The 25,378-nt window shown below is 38.0% G+C and overlaps 1 protein-coding gene across 2 annotated transcripts in view; it reads right to left on the bottom strand.

The window, feature by feature from the left end:
* Positions 1-25,378, bottom strand: part of PASD1 (PAS domain containing repressor 1) — a 103,709-nt gene that overhangs the window by 65,065 nt on the left and 13,266 nt on the right. For both annotated transcript variants that reach the window (XM_050775313.1, XM_050775314.1), the window contains exons 2-3: positions 4,001-4,056; positions 2,870-3,024 (exon numbers count right to left, since the gene is read on the bottom strand). In XM_050775313.1, the coding sequence (XP_050631270.1) occupies positions 2,870-3,024; positions 4,001-4,032 (187 nt within the window). In that variant the 5' untranslated portion in view covers positions 4,033-4,056. The remainder of the gene's footprint in view (positions 1-2,869; positions 3,025-4,000; positions 4,057-25,378) is intronic.

Raw genomic sequence — 25,378 nt, 5'->3', positions numbered from 1 at the left:
GACAGTTTCAGGTATCTGCAAGTACAATAATTGGTAAGATCGGGTGATCAAGAAAAGCCTTACTAGGAAGGTACTAGGAAGGTAACATCTGAACTAAGATTTGATAGACAAGAAAGCAACTGTGTGAAGATATGGGACCAAATCATCCCAGGGAGATGAAGCAGTAAGTGCAACATGAAGCAGGAAATCATTTTGCCTATTTGAAGAGACGAAAGGATCCCAAAGTGGCCGCAGTGGGATGACCAAGGATCCCAAAGTGGCCGCAGTGGGATAAAGCAGTAGGAAAGCCTGAGAGATAGGAAGGGCCAGATCATGTAGGGTATATGGTAAGAAGTTTGTATTTTATGCTGAGTAAAACATGAAATGCTTTTAATTATTATTATTTTGAGATAGAGTCTCGCTCTGTTTCCCAGGCTGCAGTGTAGTGGCGCGATCTCAGCTCACTGCAACCTCCGCCTCCCGGGTTCAAGCTATTCTCCTGCCTCAGCCTCTCGAGTAGCGGGGAATACAGGTACCTGCCATCACACCCAGTTAATTTTTTGTATTTTTAGTAGAGATGGGGTTTCACCATGTTGGCCAGGCTGGTCTTGAACTCCTGACCTCAGGAGTTCAGGTGATCCACCCACCTCGGCCTCCCAAAGTGCCGAGATGACAGGTGTGAGCCAGCGTGCCCAGCCCATGAAGTGCTTTTAAGCAGGAGAGTGACATGGTAGATTTTTACAAGATCCCTATGGCTGTTTGTTGCAAACAGAATGAAGTGGGTAGCAAAGATAGAGGCAGAATCTAGCTATGAACCTTCATCAAAAGTAAGAGATGAGGGAATGGGGAGATGTTGGACAAAGGATACAAAATTTCAGTTAGAATAAGTTCAAGTTCTATTACACATCATGGTGACTACAGTAAATAACAATATACTGTACACTTGAGAATTGCTAAGAGAGTAGATTTGATGTGGTCTCATCGGAGAAAGGTAAGTATGTGAGGTAATGCATATATCAATTAGCTGGATTTAGCCATTCCACAGTGTATACATATATCAAAATACCATGTTCTATACCATAAATCCACACAATTTTTATTGATCAATTTAAAAAAGAAAAAGAAAAAAAAGTAAGAGATGATGGTGGCCTGGATTTGGGTGGTACATCAAGGCTATGCAAATGGTGAGAAATGTATAGATATGAAACATACTGTGTAGGTAGAAGCCAAAAAAATATTGCAGAGGAATTGGATAGGATGGTGAATGAAGTGGAGGAAATAAGAACGGCTTCTAAACTTTTTGCTTGTGCGCCTGGCAGAACGACTGGTGGTTGCCAGTTACTGATATGAAGAGAACTGGAGGTGGGGATGAGACAGGCAATGCAGTGTAGGGGTATCAAGAGTTCCTTTATGGCCATGTTAACCCTTCTATTTAATATGCAATTGAGGACATCACGTAGAAAACTCTTTTGCTAATTGTATAATAAGTATGATTCTCAGGGAAGGAGCTCAGGGCTGGAGATAGATTTTAAAAGTGGAGGTCACTGATATCTACATAACACTTCAAATCAAGGGAATAGATAAGGTAACCTGGAAAATGAGTACTGTGTAAATATAAAAGAGAAAAAAGTCCAAGGACTGAGCCATGGGTACACCCATGTTTAGAAGTTGAAAGGGGAGGAAGAAGTAAAAAAACACAGATAAAGAGTGGCCAATTCATATGGTTTGGCTTTGTGTCCCTGCCAAAATATCATCTTGAATTGTACTCCCATAATTCCCACACGTTTGTGGGAGGGACCTGGTGGGAGATAATTGAGTCATTGGTGCACTTTCTCCCATATTGTTCTCATGGTAGTGAAAAAATCTCAGGAGAGCTGATGGTTTCATAACAGGAAACCCATTTCTCTTGGCTCTCATCCTCTCTCTTGCCTGCTGCAATGTAACATGTGCCTTTCCCCTTCCGTCATGATTGTGAGGCTTCCCCAGCCATGTGGAACTGTAAGTCCAATTAAACCTTTTTCTTTTGTAAATTGCACAGGCTTGGGTATGTCTTTAGCAGCAGTGTGAAAGTGGACTAATACGCCAATGAACCAGGAAAGAAACTTAGTGACTGTGCTGTCCCGGAATCTGAGGGAAAAGTGTTTCAAAAAGGAGGGAGTGGTCACATGTCCAATGTTTTGGAAAAGTCAAGAAAGATGAGGACAGTTAAACCAAATAATTCAGCAATGTGAAGGTCACTGGTATTCCTGACAAAAGTAGTTGTAGTTGAATGGTAGGAGCTAAAGCCTCAGTGAAGTGGGTTGAAGAAAGAATGGGATGTGAGCCAGTGGAGACAGGGCCCATAAAATCATTTCAGTAAGTTTTTCTGTGAAGGAGGAGAACACAGAAATAGGGCAATACCTGGAGGTATCATGGGGTCAAAAATTATTTTAAGGTAAGAGATTATTACAGTATAATTACATTTTTATGGGCATGACTTACTCAGATGTTTTGAGTTAAACCTACTGAACTAAACCTTAAAATATTGTAGGTAATATTTTACAGGCTCGGGGCCATGTTTCCCTCAGCAACATTTACCACATACCTTTAAGTGCTTAAGATACAGAAATTTGCATTATTTCCCACATATGCTTCTATTAATTTTCATTTCCTTGGCCCACTTTTGCATGAATCTCAATCACATTTTAAGTGTCAACCATATACAAACTTGTGAATGCAAAGAAACAAACTATCTGTGTATTAGAAGGTACTTCAAGAGTTCCTCTAATCATTAATTCTTCCCAACGAATGTCTGAGGTAAAGTGAGAGACCAAGTTGTCCCACCCACAGCTAATTTTCAATGTGGCTAATCGAAAACCTATAATGATGGTGGAGGCTGAACAAATCAAACCTTTGTCCTTTTGTGAAAGGACAGTGGTGCTCTGTGATGTTTCCGATTTGTCTCCTTTTACAGGATAGCCATGAGTTTGCAGTATTTTGCGGAGTCTTGTCAAGACGGCATTTAATTCAGCCTTCTTTGCCTTTTCGAATTCATCAGATTCATCCCTAATTGAGAAAAAGAAAACCAATCAGGGTTACTAATGGCAAGGGTGGGGTGGGGAAATCAGATGATGGAACAATAGAAGAAGAGAGAAAGGGAGAAGTTAGTGTCAATATTTGAGCAAAAATCCAGTCCTTTGATTACCCATAGAGCAACAATAATAATCATTATTAAAATAAGGAAATGAAAGCCAACTTCATTTCCCTTTGCTGTGGGGCCCTTGAGGATAGGGACCATATCTGTCTCCTTGTCTCTTCCAGAACAAAGCCCCGCACAGTACCTGGCACAGTGACCTAAGAATTATATAAAATAAGTCCAAATTAATTTGAATTTAACAGTGGGTCTTTGTTCCACCATATATTATTACATCCTTTAGCAAGAGTGTTTCTGATAAAATTAAATTATTTCTAAGTGGTCTATAATCACACAAGAGGCTCTCTCAAAGCCAATGCTCTTCTCAGAGAGGAGACTGAACCATAAAATGCTAATTGATTTTTTATTTTTTACTTTTAAAAACCACAGATCATACTGCAAACTTTTGACAAAATCTTTTTGATCAGTGTACTTGAATTTATTTTAGAAGTTTGATCTGGAAAAATAAATTAATTTATCTTCTCAAACACAAATGAATTTAAGCTGTAGGCAAGCCAAGGCTCAAAAACAGTCTTCTAAAAATATCAGGGACTGTATACTTGTCAGTCATTTGACAACCATTAGAGTCAGCTCTGGGCAGGCACTATGCAAGGCATGGAGGACACAGTTTGAGGAAGAGGGCTGTCAGGTAAATAGGTAATGTGCTAAGTATTATAATAGAGTTGGGGCTGAGAGTTATGGAAAAAAAAAAAAAAACACTGGAGAAACGACATTTCTCTGAGTGAATTAGGCTTCCCTGAGGAAATAGCATTTTGCTAGATGTGAAATGGGAACAGAGCACGAGGGAGAGGGCTTTGACAGAAATGTCAGTCAGTTATGAATGCATACCTCTTCTCTTTCTCTCTCTCATCCTCATTCATTATTCAGTGATGTAAGGAAGACTCCTGAAATCAAAGTGAAGCAATATTTTACTAAGAAATCAGTTTTAGTGGTGAATCACAGTAAAGCAATAAGGATAATCAAAATTCTCAATTGCATAACACTTTTCCCTCAAGGAATGCCTACTTCTTTTAAAGATAGGCTTTCATTAAGTACCAATAACACTCTCATATGTTATGTAGATGTTGAAGACTTGCTTTATTGTGTAATCCCCAATGAATATTTTTGATAATAACATTACACATGAATATATTTGTAAAAGTTACAAAAACATTCTGTGGTTACACCACTTAATCAAAAAACAAAAACGAAAACAAAAAACAAGTATTTGTAGTTTTAGTTCCATACCCTTAAATTCATTTAACTTTCATTAACTTTGAGAAAATTTAAGGAAATGAAGACAGATGCAGTTTGAAAGCTTCATGCCAAGCATGTACATGCCACAAAAGAGAAAAATCTGCATTATTGTTGTTCACAGAAATCCTTGGTGTATAAAACAATGACCTTGAAATCACTGAAGTCCTCTGCTTTGAGCTGTACAATTAGACTCACACATCACCTCAAGGCCAAAGCCTCAAGGTAGATGTCAATGGCATCCCAATACATATGTGTTACAAAAAAGTGATCAAAATATAGCAAACATCCTTTAAATGCTCTCTAAGTAAGGGAAAGCTTGGGGAGTCAAACACTGGAAAGGTACTAAGCACGAAATATGAACCTGTGCTTGGTGTTAATGCTCTCCTAGATAAAAAATAACCTGAACAGGGAAGTGAAACTAAAGCTCACCATCTCTCCCTATGTATAGCCAGAACTCCCAGAGGCTAACATTACATTGAAAAAAAAAATGGATAAAGAATAACCCAAACAAGGAAGTGGAATTAAAACTCACCACCTCTGCCTACATGTAGCCAGGACTCCCAGAGGCTAACATTACATTGAAAAAGAAAAAAAAAAATCCTCCCACCAACAAAAGAAGAAAACAGGAAGCTTGTCTGTCTCAGCATGTTCTCTGGGTGCAGGAGAAAAGACACCACCATACGGAATCAACCTTGGGGTTCCAGAAAAGGCAAAGATAAACCCCTTCTGGAGAGATACTTTCTAAAGACAGATTCCACAGAATTTCCACAGATAAGGCACTGTTGAAGATGAGCTCACTATTCAAAATTAGAAAATACGTAAGGAAATAATCTATCAATCCCCAAACTAAGGGACACACACCCCCCCCAACAGTATGAAACCCCCAAGAACTTCAAATAGCTGTGGAGAAAGATGAATTAGAAGTTATATAAATAGATATATTCAATGAAATTAATTTTTAAAAGATGGGTTGAACAATGTATTAGAAACATCAGATAAGGAAATTAATAAATGGAACAGAGCTATGAGAAAACTTGCCATACAGTAGGAGAAAATGGGTTGGAAAATATGAAACAAGAGGTTATGAGATATGAAGGACAAAATGGGAAGGCACAGTATATATCTAAGAGAGGTTCCAGATAGGCATAATAGCAAGGGGAGATGAGTAGTAAGGAGACAATTTTAAATTTTCCAGAATGGAAAATGTGACCCAATCTGGATAAATTAAAATAAAACCACACCTAGAAACATCACAGTGAAATTTCAGAGCACCAAAAACAGCTAAGCCATTCTAAGCCATGAAAAAGATCAACACATACCAAAGAATATTATCAAACAGACCGTATTTCTGGCCCAAATACAATTAAATTAGAAATCAATAATAAAAAGACAATACAAAACCTGATCGATTTGAACATTCAAAATAACAAAACTTCCTAAATAGCTCTGAAAAACAGAAAATACTCAGAACTAAATATTACAAGTATACCACGTTAAAAATATATTAAAGTAAAATGCAGCTAAAGTAGTACCAAAGCATTTGGTCTTAAATGCCTATTAGGAAAAAAAGTAAACAAAAACTAGTAAACAAATTAGTAAACAAAATTAGTAAGTTGGCCGGGCTCAGTGGCTCACGCCTGTAATCCCAGCACTTTGGGAGGCCGAGGCAGGCAGATCACCTGAGGTCAGGAGTTCAAGACTAGCCTGGGCAACATGGTAAAACCCTCTCTCTACTAAAATACAAAAATTAGCCGGGTGTGGTGGTGGGCACCTATAATTCCAGCTACTCAGGAGGCTGAGGCTGGAGAATTGCTTGAACCTGGGAGGCGGAGATTGCAGTGAGCCGAGATCACACGACTGCACTCCAGCCTAGGCGACTGAGTGAGACTCCGTCTCAAAAAAACAAATAAACAAAAAACAGTAAATTAGTAAACAAAAAAAATTAAAAATAAAAGTAAAGCTAAAGAAAGGAGAAGAAAATACTAAATAGGACCAGAAAATAATGCAATAAAAATAAAGATAGAACAGAAATCTTAAAATGGTTTCTTAAAATAAAAACTAGTGAAATAAATAAAGCATTGTTATACAAGGTTAATCAAGAAACATGGGAGAGGACACATTTTGGAATGAAAGGGCATACTATAAATACAACATAGTAAAAAGCAGTATGATCAACTCTACACCCATAAATTTGAAAACAGTGAAACAGAGATAAAACGGGATACTGCCTTGGAAAATGAATTTTACCCAAACCTATTTAAGGATACAAAAAAAGCTGAATAAACTCTACAAATCTAAATAAATAAATTCGGTAATGAAAAATCCATCCACAGAAAATAACCTAAACAAATCTAAGCAAAACCTGATGATTTCACAAATGGATGCTTCTAAACATTTAGAGAACTGATAGGTATCGCCTATCTCATGCAAATTATGCTAGAAAACACACAAAAAGAGAAACTACCCAATCTATTTTATAATGCTAGTATATTCTTCATACCAAACTAGAGAAAGGCAGCATCAAAAAGAGAAACTTTATGTCAGTTTCGTTTATGATCCATATGAAAAAATTCTAAATAAATTGTAGAAACCCAAAGCAGCAGGGTATTAAGAAAGTGGAGTTAATCCAGAAATATCAGGATATTTTCACATTAGAAAAAATATGTAATTCAACATCCCAGATAAAAAGAGAAAAAGCATGTGATCATCTCTGTAGATTCAGAAAAATACATTTGATGTAATTTAATACACACATATGATTTTTGAAAATATTCTTAACAGACTAGGAATACACAGAAAGTTCCTTAACCTGATAAAATTTATCAACCAGAACATACAATCCTCCTATGTAAAGGTAGAACATTAAAGGAATTTTTTAGTTTCAGGAAAAAAAAGAGTGGCTGCTAAAACACTTAACACAGTGCTAAAAGTGCTAACCAATGCCTTAAGGCAAGAAAAGTAAATAAAATGGATAATTATTGGAAAGGAAAAATAAAACTGTCTGCATTCATGAACATTCTGATTATCTACATAGAAACCCTAAGAAATTCTGCAAACTATTAGAAATAAAATAGTTCAGCAAGGTTGCTGTGTACAAGATTAATATTTAAGAACGAATTTGTTCCTACATACCAGCAACCAAAATTAGAAAATATTTTTAAAACATACAATAGCACCAAAAATTATAGAGGTCTGCTATGGCTTGGTTGTGGTTTCCTGTCTCCACCAAAACTCATGTTGAAATTTGATCCTTAAAAAGAAGCAGTGCTGGAAGGTGGAGCCTAGTGAGAAGGTTTGGGTTATGAATGGTTTGGTGCCATTCTCCTGGTAGTGAGTTCTCACTCTCCTGATACAGGATTACTTCTCAGGGGAATGGATTAGTTTCTGAGAGACTGGGTTGTTAGAAGCTGAAGTTCCTCCTCCTTCTTGCCTCACTTTTTGCTCATGTCCCCTTCCCCTTCAACTTTCTCTGCCATGTTGTGATGTAGTGCAAAATTCCTTGCCAGAAGCTAGGACCACGCCCTTGAACTTCTCATCCTGCAGAACCTTGAGTTAAATAAACCTCTTTTCTTTATAAATTACCCAGTCTCAGGTATTCTGTTATAACAACAGAAAACAGACTAAGACAGGATTGTTGCTTATCACTAGAATAACTGATGTGGGAACAGCCCTCCTGCCATGAACAACAAGGAAACTGGACAAATTATAGGAAACGCCTGTTCTAAGACACTGGAAAGAGGTAGCACATGCCTGTGATCTTTGAGATAAGAGCAAAAATGAGAAGAGCTCCACAATAATCCCAGATTTCTACCTGAGGACACTTCCAGACCATGATTGAGGGAGAAGGATCTCAAGCAGAATAAAGTGGTCTCATTAAGTTTTAGGAGACAGACATAAGAGTTCAGAAAGCCAAGAAAGATGGTTACAATTTATGGAGCAGAGTATCAGAAAGAAGGGAGCTCTGGGGGAAAAAGAGTTCCAGAAATCTGCATACATGTTTGTTTTTGTTTGTTTGTTTTTTGAGATGGAGTCTCACTCTGTCACCCGGGCTGGAGTACAGTGGCACAATCTCGGCTCGCTGGAAGCTCCACCTCCCGGGTTCATGCCATTCTCCTGCCTCAACCTCCTGAATAGCTGGAACTACAGGCACCTGCCACAACGCCCGGCTACTTTTTTTTGCATTTTTAGTAGAGACGGGGTTTCACCGTGTTAGCCAGGATGGTCTCCATCTCCTGACCTCGTGATCTACCAGCCTCAGCCTCCCAAAGTGCTGGGATTACAAGCGTGAGCCACCGCGCCTGGCCTGCAAGGTGACATTCTACAAGACCAGTCAAAGATCAACTACCAGGGAGAGAACAAATGGTATGAATACAAAACTAAATAACCACCACACTTCATGCATAGGTGGAAGACATTTGAGTTGTATCTAGCCAGTGTAGAGGAAAATGAGCAGAGTCTCTCTCAGTGTGGGATAGTATCAGGCCATCTAAAATATAAGTTACTAGATTCCCAGAAGAGGGAGGCAAACATATTTTTTGGAAAAATAATTACCAATTTTTTTTGCCATACTGGATGAAAAATATAAACTCATATATCCAAGAATATTGGTGACTCCAATAAAATAAACACAAAGAAAAACTAAAAGAAATTGCTGAAAACCAATTTTAAACAGAAATCTTAAAAGCAAACAGAAATAAAAGATACATTTAATACCAGAGGAAAAATAATGTTTTCTGTCTGGCTTCCCATCAGAACAACTCAAACCAAAAGACAATGAAACATCTTTAAAGTGCTTGGAGGGGGAGTTGGAAAATCAACCTAGAATTCTACATCCAGCAAAAATACACCCTTTGAGAAAACTAAAGATATTTTCAGGTGAACAAAATCTGAAATAAGTCAATGAGAAGCATACCAGCTTTAATAGAAATGTTAAAGGAAGTACTTCAGGTAGAAGGAAAATGATCCCAGGTGGAATCTCAGATCTACACAAAGGAATGAAAATCACTGGCTCTTAAGAATATGTATGTTCATAAATATAAAAGAATGTTTCTCTTTTTAAATTTCTTTAAAAGATAATTGATGTAAAAGCAAAATATTCTAGAGTTTATAATATATGCTGAAATAAAACCTGTGACAATAATAGCACAAAGGATGAGAGGGTGGAAAATAAAAATCTGCTGTTGTAAGCTTCTTACATTATACATGAAGTGGCACAATATTAATCCATGGGCAGACTGTAATAAATTAAAGATGTATATGACAAACTGCCTAGAGCAACAAATAGAAGGCACAGATACAGATTATAAATCAAAAAAGAGATAAAATGGAATACTAATTAAAAGCTCATTTAATCCAAAAGAAGCAGAAAAAAGAAGACAATGGAAACAGCGATCAAATAGGGCAAACAGAAAACATATAGTAAGATGGTAGACTTAAATCAAAACATACTCATAATAATATAAACTATCAATGGACTAAACACACAAATGTAGTTTAGGATTGATGATTAGATTTTTAAAAAGCAAGACCAAACTATATGTATAGTCTATAAGAAACTCAATTAAATTATAAAGACACAGGTTAAAAGTAGGATTAACCATTGTGGAAGACAGTGTGACGATTCCTCAAGGATCTAGAACTAGAAATACCATTTGACCCAGCCATCCCATTATTGGGTACATACCCAAAGGATTATAAATCATACTACTATAAAGACACATGCATACGTATGTTTATTGCAGCATATTCACAATAGCAAAGACTTAGAACCAACCCAAATCAATGATAGACTGGATTAAGCAAATGTGGCACATATACACCATGGAATACTATGCAGCCATAAAAAAGGATGAGTTCATGTCCTTTGCAGGGACATGGATGAAGCTGGAAACCATCATTCTCAGCAAACTATCACAAGGACAGAAAACCAAACACTGCATGTTCTCACTCATAGGTGGGAATCAAACAATGAGAACACTTGGACATGGGTCAGGGAACATCACACACCGGGGCCTGTCGGGGGTGGGGGGAGGGGGGAGGGATAGCATTAGGAGAAATACCTAATGTAAATGACGAGTTGATGGGTGCAGCACACCAATATGACACATGTATACCTATGTGTCAAACCTGCATGTTGTGCACATGTACCCTATAACTTAAAGTATAATAATAAAATTTTAAAAATAAAATAAAATAATGAATTTAAATAACTACAAAAAAGTGGGATAAAAACATATATACCACTCAGCCCTAATAATAAAAGATTTGGGTGACTATATTAATATTACACAAAGTAGACTCTAGGATAAATATATCACTAGGGAAAAGGAGGGACATTTCATAATGATAAAGGAAGTCAATCAAGAAAACTTAACAACCCTAAATATGTTTACCTCTAATTACAAAGCTTGACAGTGAAGTAAAAACGGACAGAAATGAAAGAAGAAATACATAAATCCACAATTAAGAGTTGGTAATTTAAATACTCCCCTTAGTAATCAATAGAATAAATAAAGAGAAAATAAGTAAGGATATCGAAGACTTAACATTACCAGCAAAAATATTCACAGACCACCACATCCAGGCAGCTATGGGATGTACATTATCTTCCACTGTATATGGAACATTCAGTAAGATTCAACATCTACAGTTTCAATAAATTTAAAGCATTAAAATCACACAGATTTTGTTCTCTGACCACAACAAGATTAAATTAGTAATCAATACTAAACAAACAAATATCTGGAAACCCCTCAAATATTTGGAAATTAAATGCCATACTTCTAAACAATCTGTAGGTCATAGAAGAAACCCCAAAGAAAATTGGAAAATATTTCAAAATTATTTACTACAAAAATTAATTTTAAATTCCAAAAACTTCAATAATCTAATTGTAATTTATTAAAATTACATTATACGTCTTCACAGTACATATTTCCATCAAGAAAAGTTCTCTACAATTATTCAAACCTGTTTTTCATGTTCTTAAATAATATTTATAGGTTTCTTCATATAGGAAGGAAACTATACAGTGCTTAGTAGCTAATTTAACAAAAATGCACAGAAATACTACACTGGAAATAATAGGGCTTTATTGAATCACATAAAATAAATAAATGCAGTGACAATGCCAAGTCTGTGTAAGGGATGTCTCAATATCATCAATTTATCAGATCTTCTCAACTAATGTACAAATTAACATAATTCTGATCAAACCAGTAATTTTTTTGTTTTGTTTTACTTTGTTTTTCTATGTAACTTCACAAGTTAATTACAAAATTCCTGTGGAAAGTAAAGGGCCAAAATATCTACGATAACTTTGAAGAACAACAGCAATATAAACGGTGTGCCTACTAGACATCAAAGTTTATTATAAAGCTACAGTATTTAGGCTAATGAATAATGGTGAAACACATACATGTAGTAGAAAAGAGACAACATAAGAACAGATCCATGCATAAATTGAAATTTGATTTATGATAAAAAAGGCATTAAAATTTTGAAGTTTTACCATGGAGAGAGAGAGAAAAGAGAGACACACAGACAGAGAGAAAGAGAGAGAGAGAGAGAGAGAGAGAGAGTGTGTGTGTGTGTGTGTGTGTGTGTGTGTGTGTGTGTGTGTGTTTAATACAGCCTTTTCTGTGTTTTGGGGCAACAAAATTTGTTTACAAGTTCTTTGAAGACAGAAGCCATGCTTTGCATATCTTTGATACCTCCAACAGCACACAGCTTCACATAGAGCACACACTCAAAATACACAGATAAACAACTGACTACTCTCCTTACCTACTGGACAAGGTAGGCTCAAACACCTAACTGCTAATGGACTTTGCACCTTCTCCACTCAGTAATTCATTCTAAAACAACAGATTCAGAAACTTATGTCGGTGAAAGAACATGGAAAGACTGAAAAAGAGTAAGGCTAATTAAAAGCTCTCAGGCCAAGGAGAGTCAGCCCTCCTATACAAAATAATAATTAATTGGTTGGAAAAAGCAGTTTACATAAGTACATTTTTCCAAAATCAATGGGAAATAATCTAAAATCCCATCAAATTGTATTACGGAAGTATAATATAAAGGTCAAGAGGGTCACACTTGCAAACATTTCTTCTAAGAGCTGGGAAAGGGAGCATTGTTCTCATCCATTTTTAATTTTCTGGAAAAACATATGATAGATGTATGTGTACACACACATCTATACACACATAGATATTTGTTTTAGTTTACAAGAAAATACACTGAATAGGTGGATTTAATTCATCATTGGTTCTCTGTGGTTGAGAATCACTTAGATATATACTTTCCGGCATGACTACTATGATAATATAGATTTATCAGTGTCTAATTGGGATAACGTCCACAGTCAAAAGAATCCTCAGTCTAACTCTCTCAGTCTCAAAACTTCCAGGACCCAAATATCAGACTTCCGGCTCAAGCTCCACAGCAATACCAACCTTTTCTAGAGACAAGCAACTTGCTGATCAAAACCTGGGCTCCTGGAGATAATGTTCCTGAAACATGCTGCAGGAGTTCTATCTGGGACCTATGTGACATACATGTCATGTGCCATATCTCCTAGAACAAACATTTCAGGACTAAATGACACTAAAGTTGTAATCCTGAATTAGAGTCAAAGTGAAGCATGTCCTGGCTGGGTGCAGTGGCTCACACCTGTAATCCTGGCACTTTGGGAGGTCAAGGCAGGAGGACAGCTTGAGCCCAGGAGTTCAAGACCAGCCTGGGCAATATGGTGAAAATATAAGAAATAAGCTGGGCATGATGGTGCGCACCTGTAGACCCAGCTACTGTGGAGGCTGAGGTGAGAGGATCGCTTGAGCCTGGGAGGTGGAGGTTGCAGTAAGATGACATGGCACCAGTGCACTCCAGCCTGGGTGACAGAGTGAGACCATCTCAAATAAAAGTAAAAATAAAAATAAAAAGTGAAAGTGGAACATGTCCTGAAAATGAGTCCAGGACCCATTTACTATGGGGTTAGGTTCAAGGTATTAAATCTTCCACCATCCACGGACTACTTTACAATGCCAGACTTTTACTACACCTGACAGCTGTGGAAGGAGAGCAACCAGGCTGAGGAGCAAGAATTGCAAGATCGTGACTTTCTGAATGCAAACCTAGGGGACTAGGAAAGAGTTTTAGAATAAAGACTAAAGCACTGTAATTCATAAGTTTACTTACATATCTCAGGGCTGATGTCCTTTCCAACAAATCCTTCACAAATTCAGATAAATACTTGTACTCATCCATCTTTGCCTGTTCTGCCTTTTAAAGTTGAATTTTAATGCAGTTCCATGTGAAATGTCTATATTTGTGGCATTCTTCATTTTCAAGTAGAGTAACATTTGCCCAGGACTAGGAGTCCAAGCTCCCTTTATCCTCCTGCCCCAGATTACATTTCTTATTTCATGGAGTATCTCATTTGTGACACTCCCCAGTAGATTTTTCATGTTTTGTAATCAATGCAGAGGCTAGTGAAAAGCATGTTTGCAGAGAATCTGTATTATGAAAAATACTTATTATAATCTTGTCTGAAAAAGGTTACAGGATTGTATGTGCCATATGAACCCAATCATGTTAAGCAAATGATCAAATGAAATACTGTGTAGAAAACAGAATGAGAAATAAAAGCAAAGCATTCACAAGGTGTCCTTTAGTGATAGAACAATGAGCAAGTAAATTTTTAAAATATTTTTAAAGTTTGTTACATTTAGTATGTGTGTCATTCAGAATTAAGAAACTCCTCTCAAAAATAATGTGGATGCTAGTGTTGAAGAGTGAAGAGACTGGGCTCTGGAATCAATTGGATCTGGGTTTAAATCCCAACTCTCTACCTGTTTATAGATGTGTGACCTTTGGTCCTTAACTTCTATGAGTCTCAATTATCTCAATTTTAAAATGGGGGTTATAATACCTACATGCCAAGGTTTTTATGAGAATTAAGTTAATGTATATAAAGTGGCTAGCACTATGACTGACTCATAGCAACCACCCAATAAATTATGGCTTTAATTAGAGATTGTTAATAGCAGTGTAAAATCTAAAAGACTGTGACAAGGATGCAATCTTCTCAGAGGGGTCAGTGATGGCAAAAATTTGGCAATACAGAGAGATTTCTTCACATCACCTGTTGTTGCAACAATGAGAGAGTTGTGTGGAGACCAATCTCCATGCAGTGGGCCTGCCAGGTAAGTCCAACATGTCATGAATAAGTGCTGTCTCAGGTCTGGGTGCAGAGTCAGGGTATCACGGCACCTAATGTATGTCCTCATAATGTGCAACATGTGGTAGAAGAGAATAACTCTGTAGTGGTAATGATCTGCACAGAAGTGACATTGTCCCCAACAACACAAAGAGAAAACATATCCTCACTCTTCCACATCTGAAGAGGTTAAAGTTAACTAGTTAGTGCTCTAGAACCCACGAATAACTGCCCTCTCTGTGGGCTTGCCTAAGTCACAGGTAGCTCCTGGCAGGCCTAATCAGCGATTTGTCAGAATGAGTACTATTTCAGCAGCTCCCAGAAACGTGCTCTGCAGATCAGTCTGAACTCCCTCACCCAGTCTGTCAGTCAGCTTAGCCAGACTGACAGAGAGAAGGAAAACTCTATGGCCTCACGGTGCAGTAATGGCCAGAAAGTGTTTGGCTCATGTAAACATCATTTAAAATGTTTACATGGAAATTTAAAGAAAACCAGAGAAGGTCAGAAGAAAAGCAGAATGCAGAGACTAATACATCTTTGGATATTACTTTGGTTACAATATTTGTTTATTTTAAAGTAAAAACCTCAAAGTATTTAAAATGTTATTGTGGAAGATAATCACATCATATACTTGTAGTTATAAAACTTGCTGTGCACTATCAGGGATCAACTCTGTCTTTATATATAGAGAAACACATACACACTCTTTATAAACAATTGCTCAAGCAAAGGAAAGTGGTCTTTCAAATCTCAATATGGTTCCAGGAATTTGTTTTAAGTTTATAGGGGAAAATGCATTATGGCAGATTTCATCAACTTGAGTGAAGTCATATTCTCATATAAGGTTTATTAAAGGCATTTAATCAGTGAGAAAGAATGAAATATTTACAATTCTCAAGTAGATAGTAATGATGTTAAATGTGTATGATATAAATATATCAACCAAGTCAGTGGAAATTTCCAATTTATTTTCAATCAAAATTCCTTCAAAAATTACAACTTATAAGACAGTATTTTATCAGTTACTCATCCATCTTAAGGGAACACAACTTTCCAATGGATAAAATCAAGAATGTAAATTAATCTACACTGGATTATGTAATATGCATGCCATACACAACACTGAATATGCCAGGAAAGGCAGTGGCAAAGTCATGCTCCAAAAGACATCCAGGAACAGAATCAGGTGTCCTGGTTTTTCTGACGTATCCCTACTGACTGGCTGTGCTTTTCTCTAACCTTAGTTCTTTCAGTAAGCTCTTACTGCACAAGCATAGACCCTGGCCTGGGCAGCGTTGTGAGGGAATCCAAGCAATGAAGAAAATGAACTCAATTCCACAGAAGCATGCACACACACATACACACATACCTGCATGGGTAAAATGCTCACTCTTTCCTAGACCAAAGCTGAGGTGCATTCTAAGCACAGGTGCATATTTTGTGACCCCTTCTGAGAAAAGGGTCAGGCCAATTTTGTCACTTATTGTATTCCTAGCACCCTAAACCCATGTTGAATAAATGTTTGGTGGATGAATAAATGAATGAGGGATTGCTGAGTCCTACCTGGAAAAATGCAAATGGTCAGCCAAAGTTTGCTGAATACCTCCTCTCACCCAGCTAATCCTGTTCCTAAAAGATAGATACAAAAAAAAAAAAAAAAAAAAAAACGAGGCAAACCCAGATCTGTAAAGAAACAAAGTCAGATTTAAAAGGGTATTTCTTACTGATTTCCCTCTTTTGGGAATTCGTATGCCATGTTCTCTTAGTCTGAGACAATAAGGAATACTAAAGAAACAGAAGATTTCTTGCATCCCTGAACATTCCGGCAGAATATTTCAAGTTTCTAGATGGTCCAGCAAAAATTTCTGCAGACTCTAAAACAGATCAGCAATCCATTAAACGATTAATCCTAGTCTTATTCCAATTAAGTCCATAAAACCCTTCTGTGCTCCTGCCAGTTCTGAAATCTCAGCAATTCAACCCCTGTCCCTGCCACACCCTGGCAGTACACAGGCTTGTGGGGAAGACTGGCACCTATATAAATCCACTGATTCAGGGCAAGGGGCAAGGGAGTAATCAATACTGAACTAGAAGCTTCACAGAAGATGGCAAGTTCTAGGGCTGCCCCAGACATGTAGAATCAGAATCATCATAGCATCAAGTTCTCTAAGCCATGCTTATGCACGCTAACCTTTGAGAAGCACTTAAAGTTAGAAGACCCAAGGAGTTCAGCTGGGAGAGGTTGGGGCCTTGAAGCAGGGCAGTGGCAGCAGAGGTAGAGCCATAATAGCCAACATTTACTGAGACTACTACATACATACTAGGTCCTGTGTATTTCACAAGTCACCATTTAATTCTCACAACAGCCCTGTTCGATAGGTGCTATTACTCCCATTTCCCACATGAGGGTACTGAGACTCAGAGTTTAAGTAGCTTGTCTGAAGTTACATAGCTACTACCTGACAGCACTGGAAAATCAGTCTGTAAACATTTGCTTCACCATCTCCTCTGTAGTGCTTTTCAATTCTCAAGGAAAGTGGTCTTTCCCTGTCTTGCTACACTACCCACTTTCTTTCTCTCTTACTCAACTCTGCAGTGATTACCCTAAAAGCTCTCTAAACTATTTTGGAGGCCCAACTGATGTGAAAGTGAGTATATGAATAAGTGGGACACTTTAGAATTCAGTTTATAACCACTACATTCTCCGGACAACACCACCTAAGCTTTCGTAACAGCCTTCACATTCACTCTAGCCCAGGAAAGCTCTCTAGCTACTCTCTCAGAAGCAGTCTTCTACATCTGAGAGATGTAGCATTTTCCTGGGTTGTACATGAAGCCCCAAAGCAATCTGCTTCCTCTTCCATGGTCAAACTGACTGCCCTTCCCACAACCCTTTCCTCCAGAATCCCTAGGCCATGTAAGAATTCTGCTGATCAGTATCAGGCAGGTGATTAAATGTTTGTTACTTTCCCTTCCTTATTTATCAACAGAATGCAACATTCCCCTTCCTTGGTTGAAACAACAGAAATTCGGTAGAATTAAATTTCTACATTTATTGTATAACAATCCTCTGAAAGGAGTAGAAAGCCAGGTATTCATATTTACCTGGATATTAGCAGAGAAAATCCCAGTTATATGACAAAATTCTCAAGCACCAATATCATCAATCTATTCCTGCAAATGATGGTTGCCAAGTCAATTTTCATAACATCTCTTCCTTCTCTGCCCTGGTTTGGGCCCATCGACCAGCATCCATAGCCTGTCCTTGGATCCCATCTTTGTACTATCGCTCACACTTGCCTGCTCCTACCAATCCTCAATGCCAGGCCTCAAGCTCAGGCCCTTTCACCTCAATTCCTGCAACCACCTCGTCCTCCATGGTCTCCATTCCTGCCCCCTCTAGTCCATCCTCAACCAGCGGCCAATATGATCTTATACACTGACTTGATCTGTCCTTCCACTTAAAGTCCTCCCCTGGGTCCCCCATTATCCCAGACTACTGGAAAGTTCCTGCTTGAAGCCCTCTGCAGCAAGTAACTTATTTGTCACATCTCTTTGAGGTATGATCTGATGTTGTCTTCACTTTACAGATGAAAAAAACTGAGTCACAGAAAGGTAGCCCAAGATCAACCAGCTAGTAAGTAGTAAATCAAAGATTTGAATCCAGAGAGTCTGGTATAAAGGTTAAAAAGTACACTGGATTTCCTTATATACCTATGCTACTGTTTCCAAGAAGTCTTCCCGGATTACCCCTAAGTCTTTCCTTTGAAGACCTATTTTCCAAACCCTGCCCTTTATGTGCATTTTTCTCATTCTTCCACTAGAATGTAAGCTTCCTCAGGACAAGGAAGGCTTATTCCACTTTCTATATCCTAAAACATCTAGAACTGTGCACCATAGACACAAAGCATTGGGTATTTGTTCAATCAAATTAAATGTATGTAAGTACAAAAGATGATATAGATAACTTGGTGCAAACTATGTTACTGTAACAGCTCACCCTCTACTTTGCAAAGTGCAGTGACAGAATATGGTCCTATACAATGAGATGATAAAAGAGAGGAAATGAGAATTTAGAATACCAAAATTAAAGAGATGGGGTCACTAGGAGTCCTAGGATTTTACAGAATAAATAATTCCAGAGAAATCCAGCATATTTAATTTCCATAGTGAATTCTGTGTGATGTTTACCAACCCCATCATGTCTAAAGACGTTTCAAAGGGTTAGAGAACGGGTAATAGACTGTGGAAGCATTTACCAGACAAATCGATTCCAAGTTTCTTGGTTAAAGGGCTGTTTCACACTATCTATAACTGTCCAGGGCTAACTCCACCCCCGATAGGCAAAGGGAAGTTCATTATCACTTTGATTTCCAGTAAAACAATAAGACATCCTTGCAGGACTTCACTTCCTGGAAAAGGAAAATTAATCTGAAGTCTGCTACTCAAATGTACACATTATCACGGCTAGTTGCAGTAGCTGGACAATAAAACCTAGTGAATAAGACCTATAGATACCCAGGTGACAAACACGAATTGTAAGATTTTAAGTGGAATTCAATCAGCCTGTAGAACTTAATGTTTTTCATTATTCCCAAAGCATATCCTAATATTAAATACAGAAATCAATCTGTATAGGAAGCAATAAACCCCCCTGATACGAAGAAAAGAAAAGCTTCTGCTTTTCTTCTGGATAATTGTCTGGTGCTATCTTTCCCTGATTGATTTCTTTGATCTCTATTTCAAAGGCTAGCCTTCACTTCCCAATGAGAGTGGTCTACTGTGGGATTCAGAGGGGAATTCCGAAGTTATTGTTAATGGTCCCTACATTTCTAGCTATGTCACAATTTCCATCCATTTGTGACCTTCTGCTCACTAGGAATGTGCCTATATACCAACCTTGATGTTCTATTAATTCATTAAATTCATACTCTTCTCCAGATTGACATCTTATAAAAATCTAGCTGAAAACTGATAGAAATATCAGTAAATTTTTATCTCTTTTGGATATTCTTTTGATTTCCCTTAGACTTAACCTGAATTCTTCTAGGACTGGGACACATGAAAGCACCTTAAGTCGAAAAGCTGAAGTACTGCATTTATTCCCAATACATTCACGAAGTGCCTACTCTGAGCCAGCCTTAGCAATACCAAGTGTGAGAATCCAGAGATGAAGATGCCACAGTCTCTGTCCTCACAAAGTCCACAGTCAATAAGGAGAGGCATTTAAGTCAATCATTATAACTCCAAAATTAGAAAGGATTTTGTCAAGATTAAAACAGTCTGTGAAATCTAAAAGACAGGTAGAACTGAAAAATATTGCCAATTTTTAAATTAATTATGAAAAGTATGGTACTCTCATTCGTCTTCAAAATTACAAAAAAAAACTACGCTGGGACTTGACAGGGAATCTGTCCTCAGGTCCCTTGTTATAAGAGTTCCTTGGAGATGAAACCATCCCCTTATGTTACTTTTATATTTAAGCAATAAACTTCCCTTGGAATGGGGCTCATGTGAATTTAGATTTATAGCAGTAGAAAAGTATAAGATTTTAGAAAAATTAAAAATAGTAATAACATTAAATGATATTTATGAAACACTTAAACTACATCCCAGGCATTATCTTCCCCATTTTACACGTGAGGCAAATGGGTTCCAAATATTTTTGCTAACTTTCCCAAGACCATCTTGAGAGTTCATGGCAGTGCCTGAGCACTCACTCGCTGTAGTGCACTGCCTTTTCATTACTTAGCATTGGCCCTTTTTCAACACTCTTGCCCATCCTGACCACCCTCCTCACACCCACCCCCAATTTCCATCTGTGACCTTCAGCTCACTAGGAATAAGCACGAACATCTCACATTTCTCCCAATTCTGGTTCCCTTGCCTATCAACAAATTGCTTTGATGTTCTGAAGCAATTACATTTATGTCCAATAATGTTTTGGCAATTGATCATGCTCTTGAAACTCACAAAAAAATCATAAATATGGTGACAAAGTGTCTGTAAACACATCAGTGTCGTTTGTTGAAAAAAAAAATAGGAGAGCTTGGTTTCCATCATGTTGAGAGCTCGGTCCCTTGACAGTGATTGCTAAGACACGGGATTTGAATATTTGAGAATTCCTAGTGTATAGAAAGGAGTGACAGTCCAGTGTACTTCAAACCTCTAGACAGTATCAAGGCTGAAGTGCAGCAGCACTTTAGGCTTCGGAGGAGGTAAGAATCTTGAAGTGCATCCCATCCTTGTTTCTTCCTCATTCCTTCCCCCTCCAGTATTTGAGTTCTAGGCTCCTGCTACACCTCTCTCCCAGCTAGAGCTCTCCTAAAGCCCCTTTGGGTGTTTGTTGCTGTCATATCCGAGTGGACCATGACACTGAACCAAGGCTGATACTCTTAGATGCACTCAAGATCCAAAGACAGGCCAGGCATGGTGGTACAGGTCTGTAGTCCCAGCTACTCAGGAGGCTGAGGCAGGAGGATCACTTGAGCCCGGGAGGTCAAGGCTGCAGGGAGCCATGATTGTGCCACTCACTGACTCCAGCCTGGGTGACAGAGTGAGACTCTGTCTCAAAAAAAAGGTGGGGGGGGGGGCAGGTGCAGTGGCTCATGCCTGTAATCCCAGCACTTTGAGAGGCCAAGGTGGGTGGATCAGGAGGTCAGGAGATCGAGACCACCCTGGCTAACACGGTGAAACCCCATCTCTACTAAAAATACAAAAAATTAGCTGGGCATGGTGACACGCACCTGTAATCCAGCTATTCGAGAGGCTGAGGCAGTTGAATCATTTGAATCCGGGAGGCGGAGGTTGCAGTGAGCCAAGATCGTGCCCTGCACTCCAGTCTGGGTAACAGAGCAAGACTCTGTCTCAACAACAAAAAAAAAAGGTAAAAGAAAAAAGAAAAGGATTCAAGGACACACGATTGGGAATACTGCCCCTGAACACCTCCCAGAGAAATTTTCCTGTCTACTCTTCACACATTGTAACTCTATCCTATCTATTTCAGCTATTCATTGAATTGAGAGCTATGCAAAATTGAGCTGACAGAGCTGGCTGTTCATGGCCCCTCTTTCCAGGGTTCATTAGTGGACACTTTATTCCTGTATCCTGCTCTTTTCCTCTCTCTTTTTTCATCATTTTGTCCCCAAGTTCCAATATGGGTTCCTCTTCAAAAGAAATCAACCAGAGAATTTACCAAAAATGAAGAATGAGAAACTCAAAACGTATAACTGATAGTTCATCTATAAGAAAAGATGTAAAGGGAGCATGTTCGAAGGAAAAGGTCAACAGGAGAAAATCCCATATTCTAGCATCCTGGTTCTCTTTACCAGATAGCACTTATATGAAAAGTAGAGACTCGTTTGTGGAAGTAAAGATAACACACATCACATAACACATCTTTCCGGAAGAGTCCTCTGTAAATAAAATTCCACTATTCATTTAACATTTATTCATTTTATAGACATTTTCTAAGTGTGAACTCTGTGGCTGACTCTGGAGAATAAAGAGATGAAGTCAATTCGTTCTGCTCTTTGGAGATTAGACTTATAGATAGATAACTAGAATACAAGGTAAAAATTTATAAATCCCTTTAAAAAGTTATACATAAAGTGTTGTGGAAGCTAAGAGGGAGAAATAAAAATGAAGAGCATAGATGGAATACAGAAACAGAAGCACAGAGAGTCAGCATCTAGTGTTAGGGACAGCAGGGGGGCGCCTGGGTTAAAGTAATCATACTTTTTCTTAAATGCCCTGAACTCTGCTAGAGTAAAGTTCAGGGTTCTCTGGCTAATGAAAAGCTCAGGCTGTCATTCTTAGACTCACAGAGAAAATAGACTACACTGCTACTGAGATAAGGAGAGCAAACCATTATAGAAGAAAAACTATTTTCACCCATTATATTTCAATAGAATTTCCATTTCAAACCACTGAGGCAATCCAACATGTGTAATCTTGTCTAATAAGAAAAATAATGTGAAGTACTAAGTGACAGCCTCCAACAACCCAGAATAGAGGCTCTTTCCTGCACATCTCCCCCACACCTCCCATCTTCACTTTCTCCCAATAATTTGTATTCAATGAATAAATAAATGAATGAAGTAATCATGTTTTAATATTAGTTAAAGCATTGGAGTTTGCAAATGATTACTTAAAAAGTTAAAATTGAGTCAAGATTACATTACTCTCATGTCCATTTCACTATGCCTCTTTCCTTAAAATGTCTACAGCTTTTAAGCTTCCTACAGTTATTCCTTTGCTCCTTACAAAAGCTGAATAACAACTTATCCTTTGACTTGGATTCTACAGATCTGCATAACACTTTTAAAACTTCTATTATTACTCATGTAAGGGTAAAACTTCATTTCATACATATTTTCTCACTTGAGTTTATTAAAATTTATAGAAACTAAGGTTTTTCTAGTCCCTCACCTTATTAAAAAATTTTGCAAAGTTAGTAACAGGCTTAAGTTAAACTTGAAGCCTTTACCGGCTTGTAAGATTAACATTTTATATGACATTGTCCACACTGGATCTACCTTATATACAATATAAACAGATGCTGACTTTTAAAAATTATGTATTAAACAGAATTCCAACCATATACACTAAAAATAAAACTCACTGAAACTTGATCAAAGAATTTCAAAATTTTGCGGAATGGGAAAATCACATTTTACTGTTTCCTTAAAAAAAAGTTAATTTGTCAAACTACAGGCAAACCCATTTTTCTACAGTATTTTAAAGGATGGATTATCAGAAACATGGAATGAGATTTCGTCTGTGACTTAAATGCCCAAGAGATGACCCTGAAAAAAGAAAAAAAAATCAAATAATATATTCTAAAACTATTTTCTTTAACTCTTCAATGAAGCAATCCACATTCCCAGCTTCCTTGGAAGGGGAGGAGCCTCTTTGTTCACCACAGTTGTGATGCCGGTGTCCACACTTTCTCTCCAACAACGTGAACTCAGTTATCAAAACCCACCATCTCAAAGCCACTCAGAGGAGAGGGAGAGGGGAGAAATCTCTGGCAAATGTCATCCCCATGCAACAGCATCTAAGATCAGAGGGGACTGTGTCAACAGAGTCATTCTGGATTTGGGGAGTTAGGCTTGTTTCTGTTGTCTCTGCAGCAGAGAAAGTTCTTAAGCCTGCAAGGCCAGTTTTTGAACCTACTGGAGATATCTCAGGAGTTTTTGCTGCCTTCAAACCTGCCAGAGCCTTAATCAATACATCAGGGAATTTGGCACAAAAACATTAATAACCAGTTGTCATAAGAAGTTTGACACTGCAATTAGCTGATGGTCTTCTTGCTCAGAAATGGCTGGTCAATATTACTCCTGGGGAATTCAACATAGCTGAGCCAAATACCATTGATCACATATATACAATGGTATACAGGTAACAACAACTTTCCTAAAGGTCACTGGTCCTGCAGAACACGAATACCAAAAGATGGTAATAGGATTAAGCAAAAATAAAAACAGGTATTAAGTGTTCCTTAGTGGAGAGCATTTGAAAAATGCTGGTTAAATATAATGAAGCAGATTTATTGACACAAGACATCTCAGCACTTTTAATAGACCTAAGAGCACAGAGAATCTCCAAGATGACTTCAATATGTCTTTGTCTTGTTTTACTTTCTATCCTCAAACACCTATGCATGCATTTTGGCTTACGCATGACACAATGGAAACTTTGAAAGCCTAACAAATATTGAATGGTCTCTGTGACAAAAATACTAGTCTTAGGATCCCCTCCAAGGTTTATGAATGGTCCAGGGAAAGACGAATGTGGTAATAGTAGAGATCCTTTTTAACTGGTTTACTGGTTGTAGTTCAAAGTCCTCCCATAAAGGTCCCCAGCATAGCCTGCCCAAATACCTGCAAAACAACTCTAAGAATAAAGGACTCTCAGGGCCAGGTGGAGTGGCTCACACCTATAATCACAGCACTTTGGGAGGCCAAGGCGGGCAGATCACGAGGTCAGGAGATCGGGATCATCCTGGCTAACACGGTGAAACCCCGTCTCTACTGAAAATACAAAAACAATTAGCTGGGCATGGTGGCGGATGCCTGTAGTCCCAGCTACTCAGGAGGCTGAGGCAGGAGAATCACTTGAACCCGGGAGGCGGAGGTTGTGGTGAGCTGAGATCGCACCACTGCACTCCAGCCTGGGCAACAGAGCAAGACTCCATCTCATAAATAAATAAATAAAGACTCTCACCTAACCTTTCTTTTACAAAACAATTGCAATGACTGTGCATTATGGTATATGTCTCTGTCAGAATTATCTGTGTAAGATAAGTCTCCTTCAGGCAAACAGTATGAACCATAAATTAATAGGCTATTAATCCCTGCCATTGAAATAACTTTGAAGACAGAAACAAGGTAAAATCTGTTCACTATATGTACCATCACAGTAGAATTCCTATACTAAGGAAATGGTCCCAAAATGGAATTTCAAGGCTGTGCAAGGATAAAATGTGGTTCTACTGAGAATTTTTTATTAAATGAGCAACTTAACATAACAGAAGTGTAAATCTCATTCTCTCACTCTCTTTCTCTCTCTTTCAAGACAGGTCTCACTATATTGCCCAGGCTGGCTTCTATTAATAATTCCTGGGTTCAAGCAATCCTCCCACCTGAGCCTCCCATATAACTAAGACTACAGGTGCACAACCACTGCACTGGGCTGTCTCATGTAATTTCAAAAAATATATTTAGAGAACTGACCAGCTGCATAGCTGGAAA

Source organism: Macaca thibetana, chromosome X (genome assembly GCF_024542745.1).
Source record: "Macaca thibetana thibetana isolate TM-01 chromosome X, ASM2454274v1, whole genome shotgun sequence".
NCBI classification, from domain to species: domain Eukaryota; kingdom Metazoa; phylum Chordata; class Mammalia; order Primates; family Cercopithecidae; genus Macaca; species Macaca thibetana.
The sequence above is the reverse complement of the archived record's forward strand: the minus strand, read 5'-3'. Positions and strand labels throughout refer to the sequence as shown.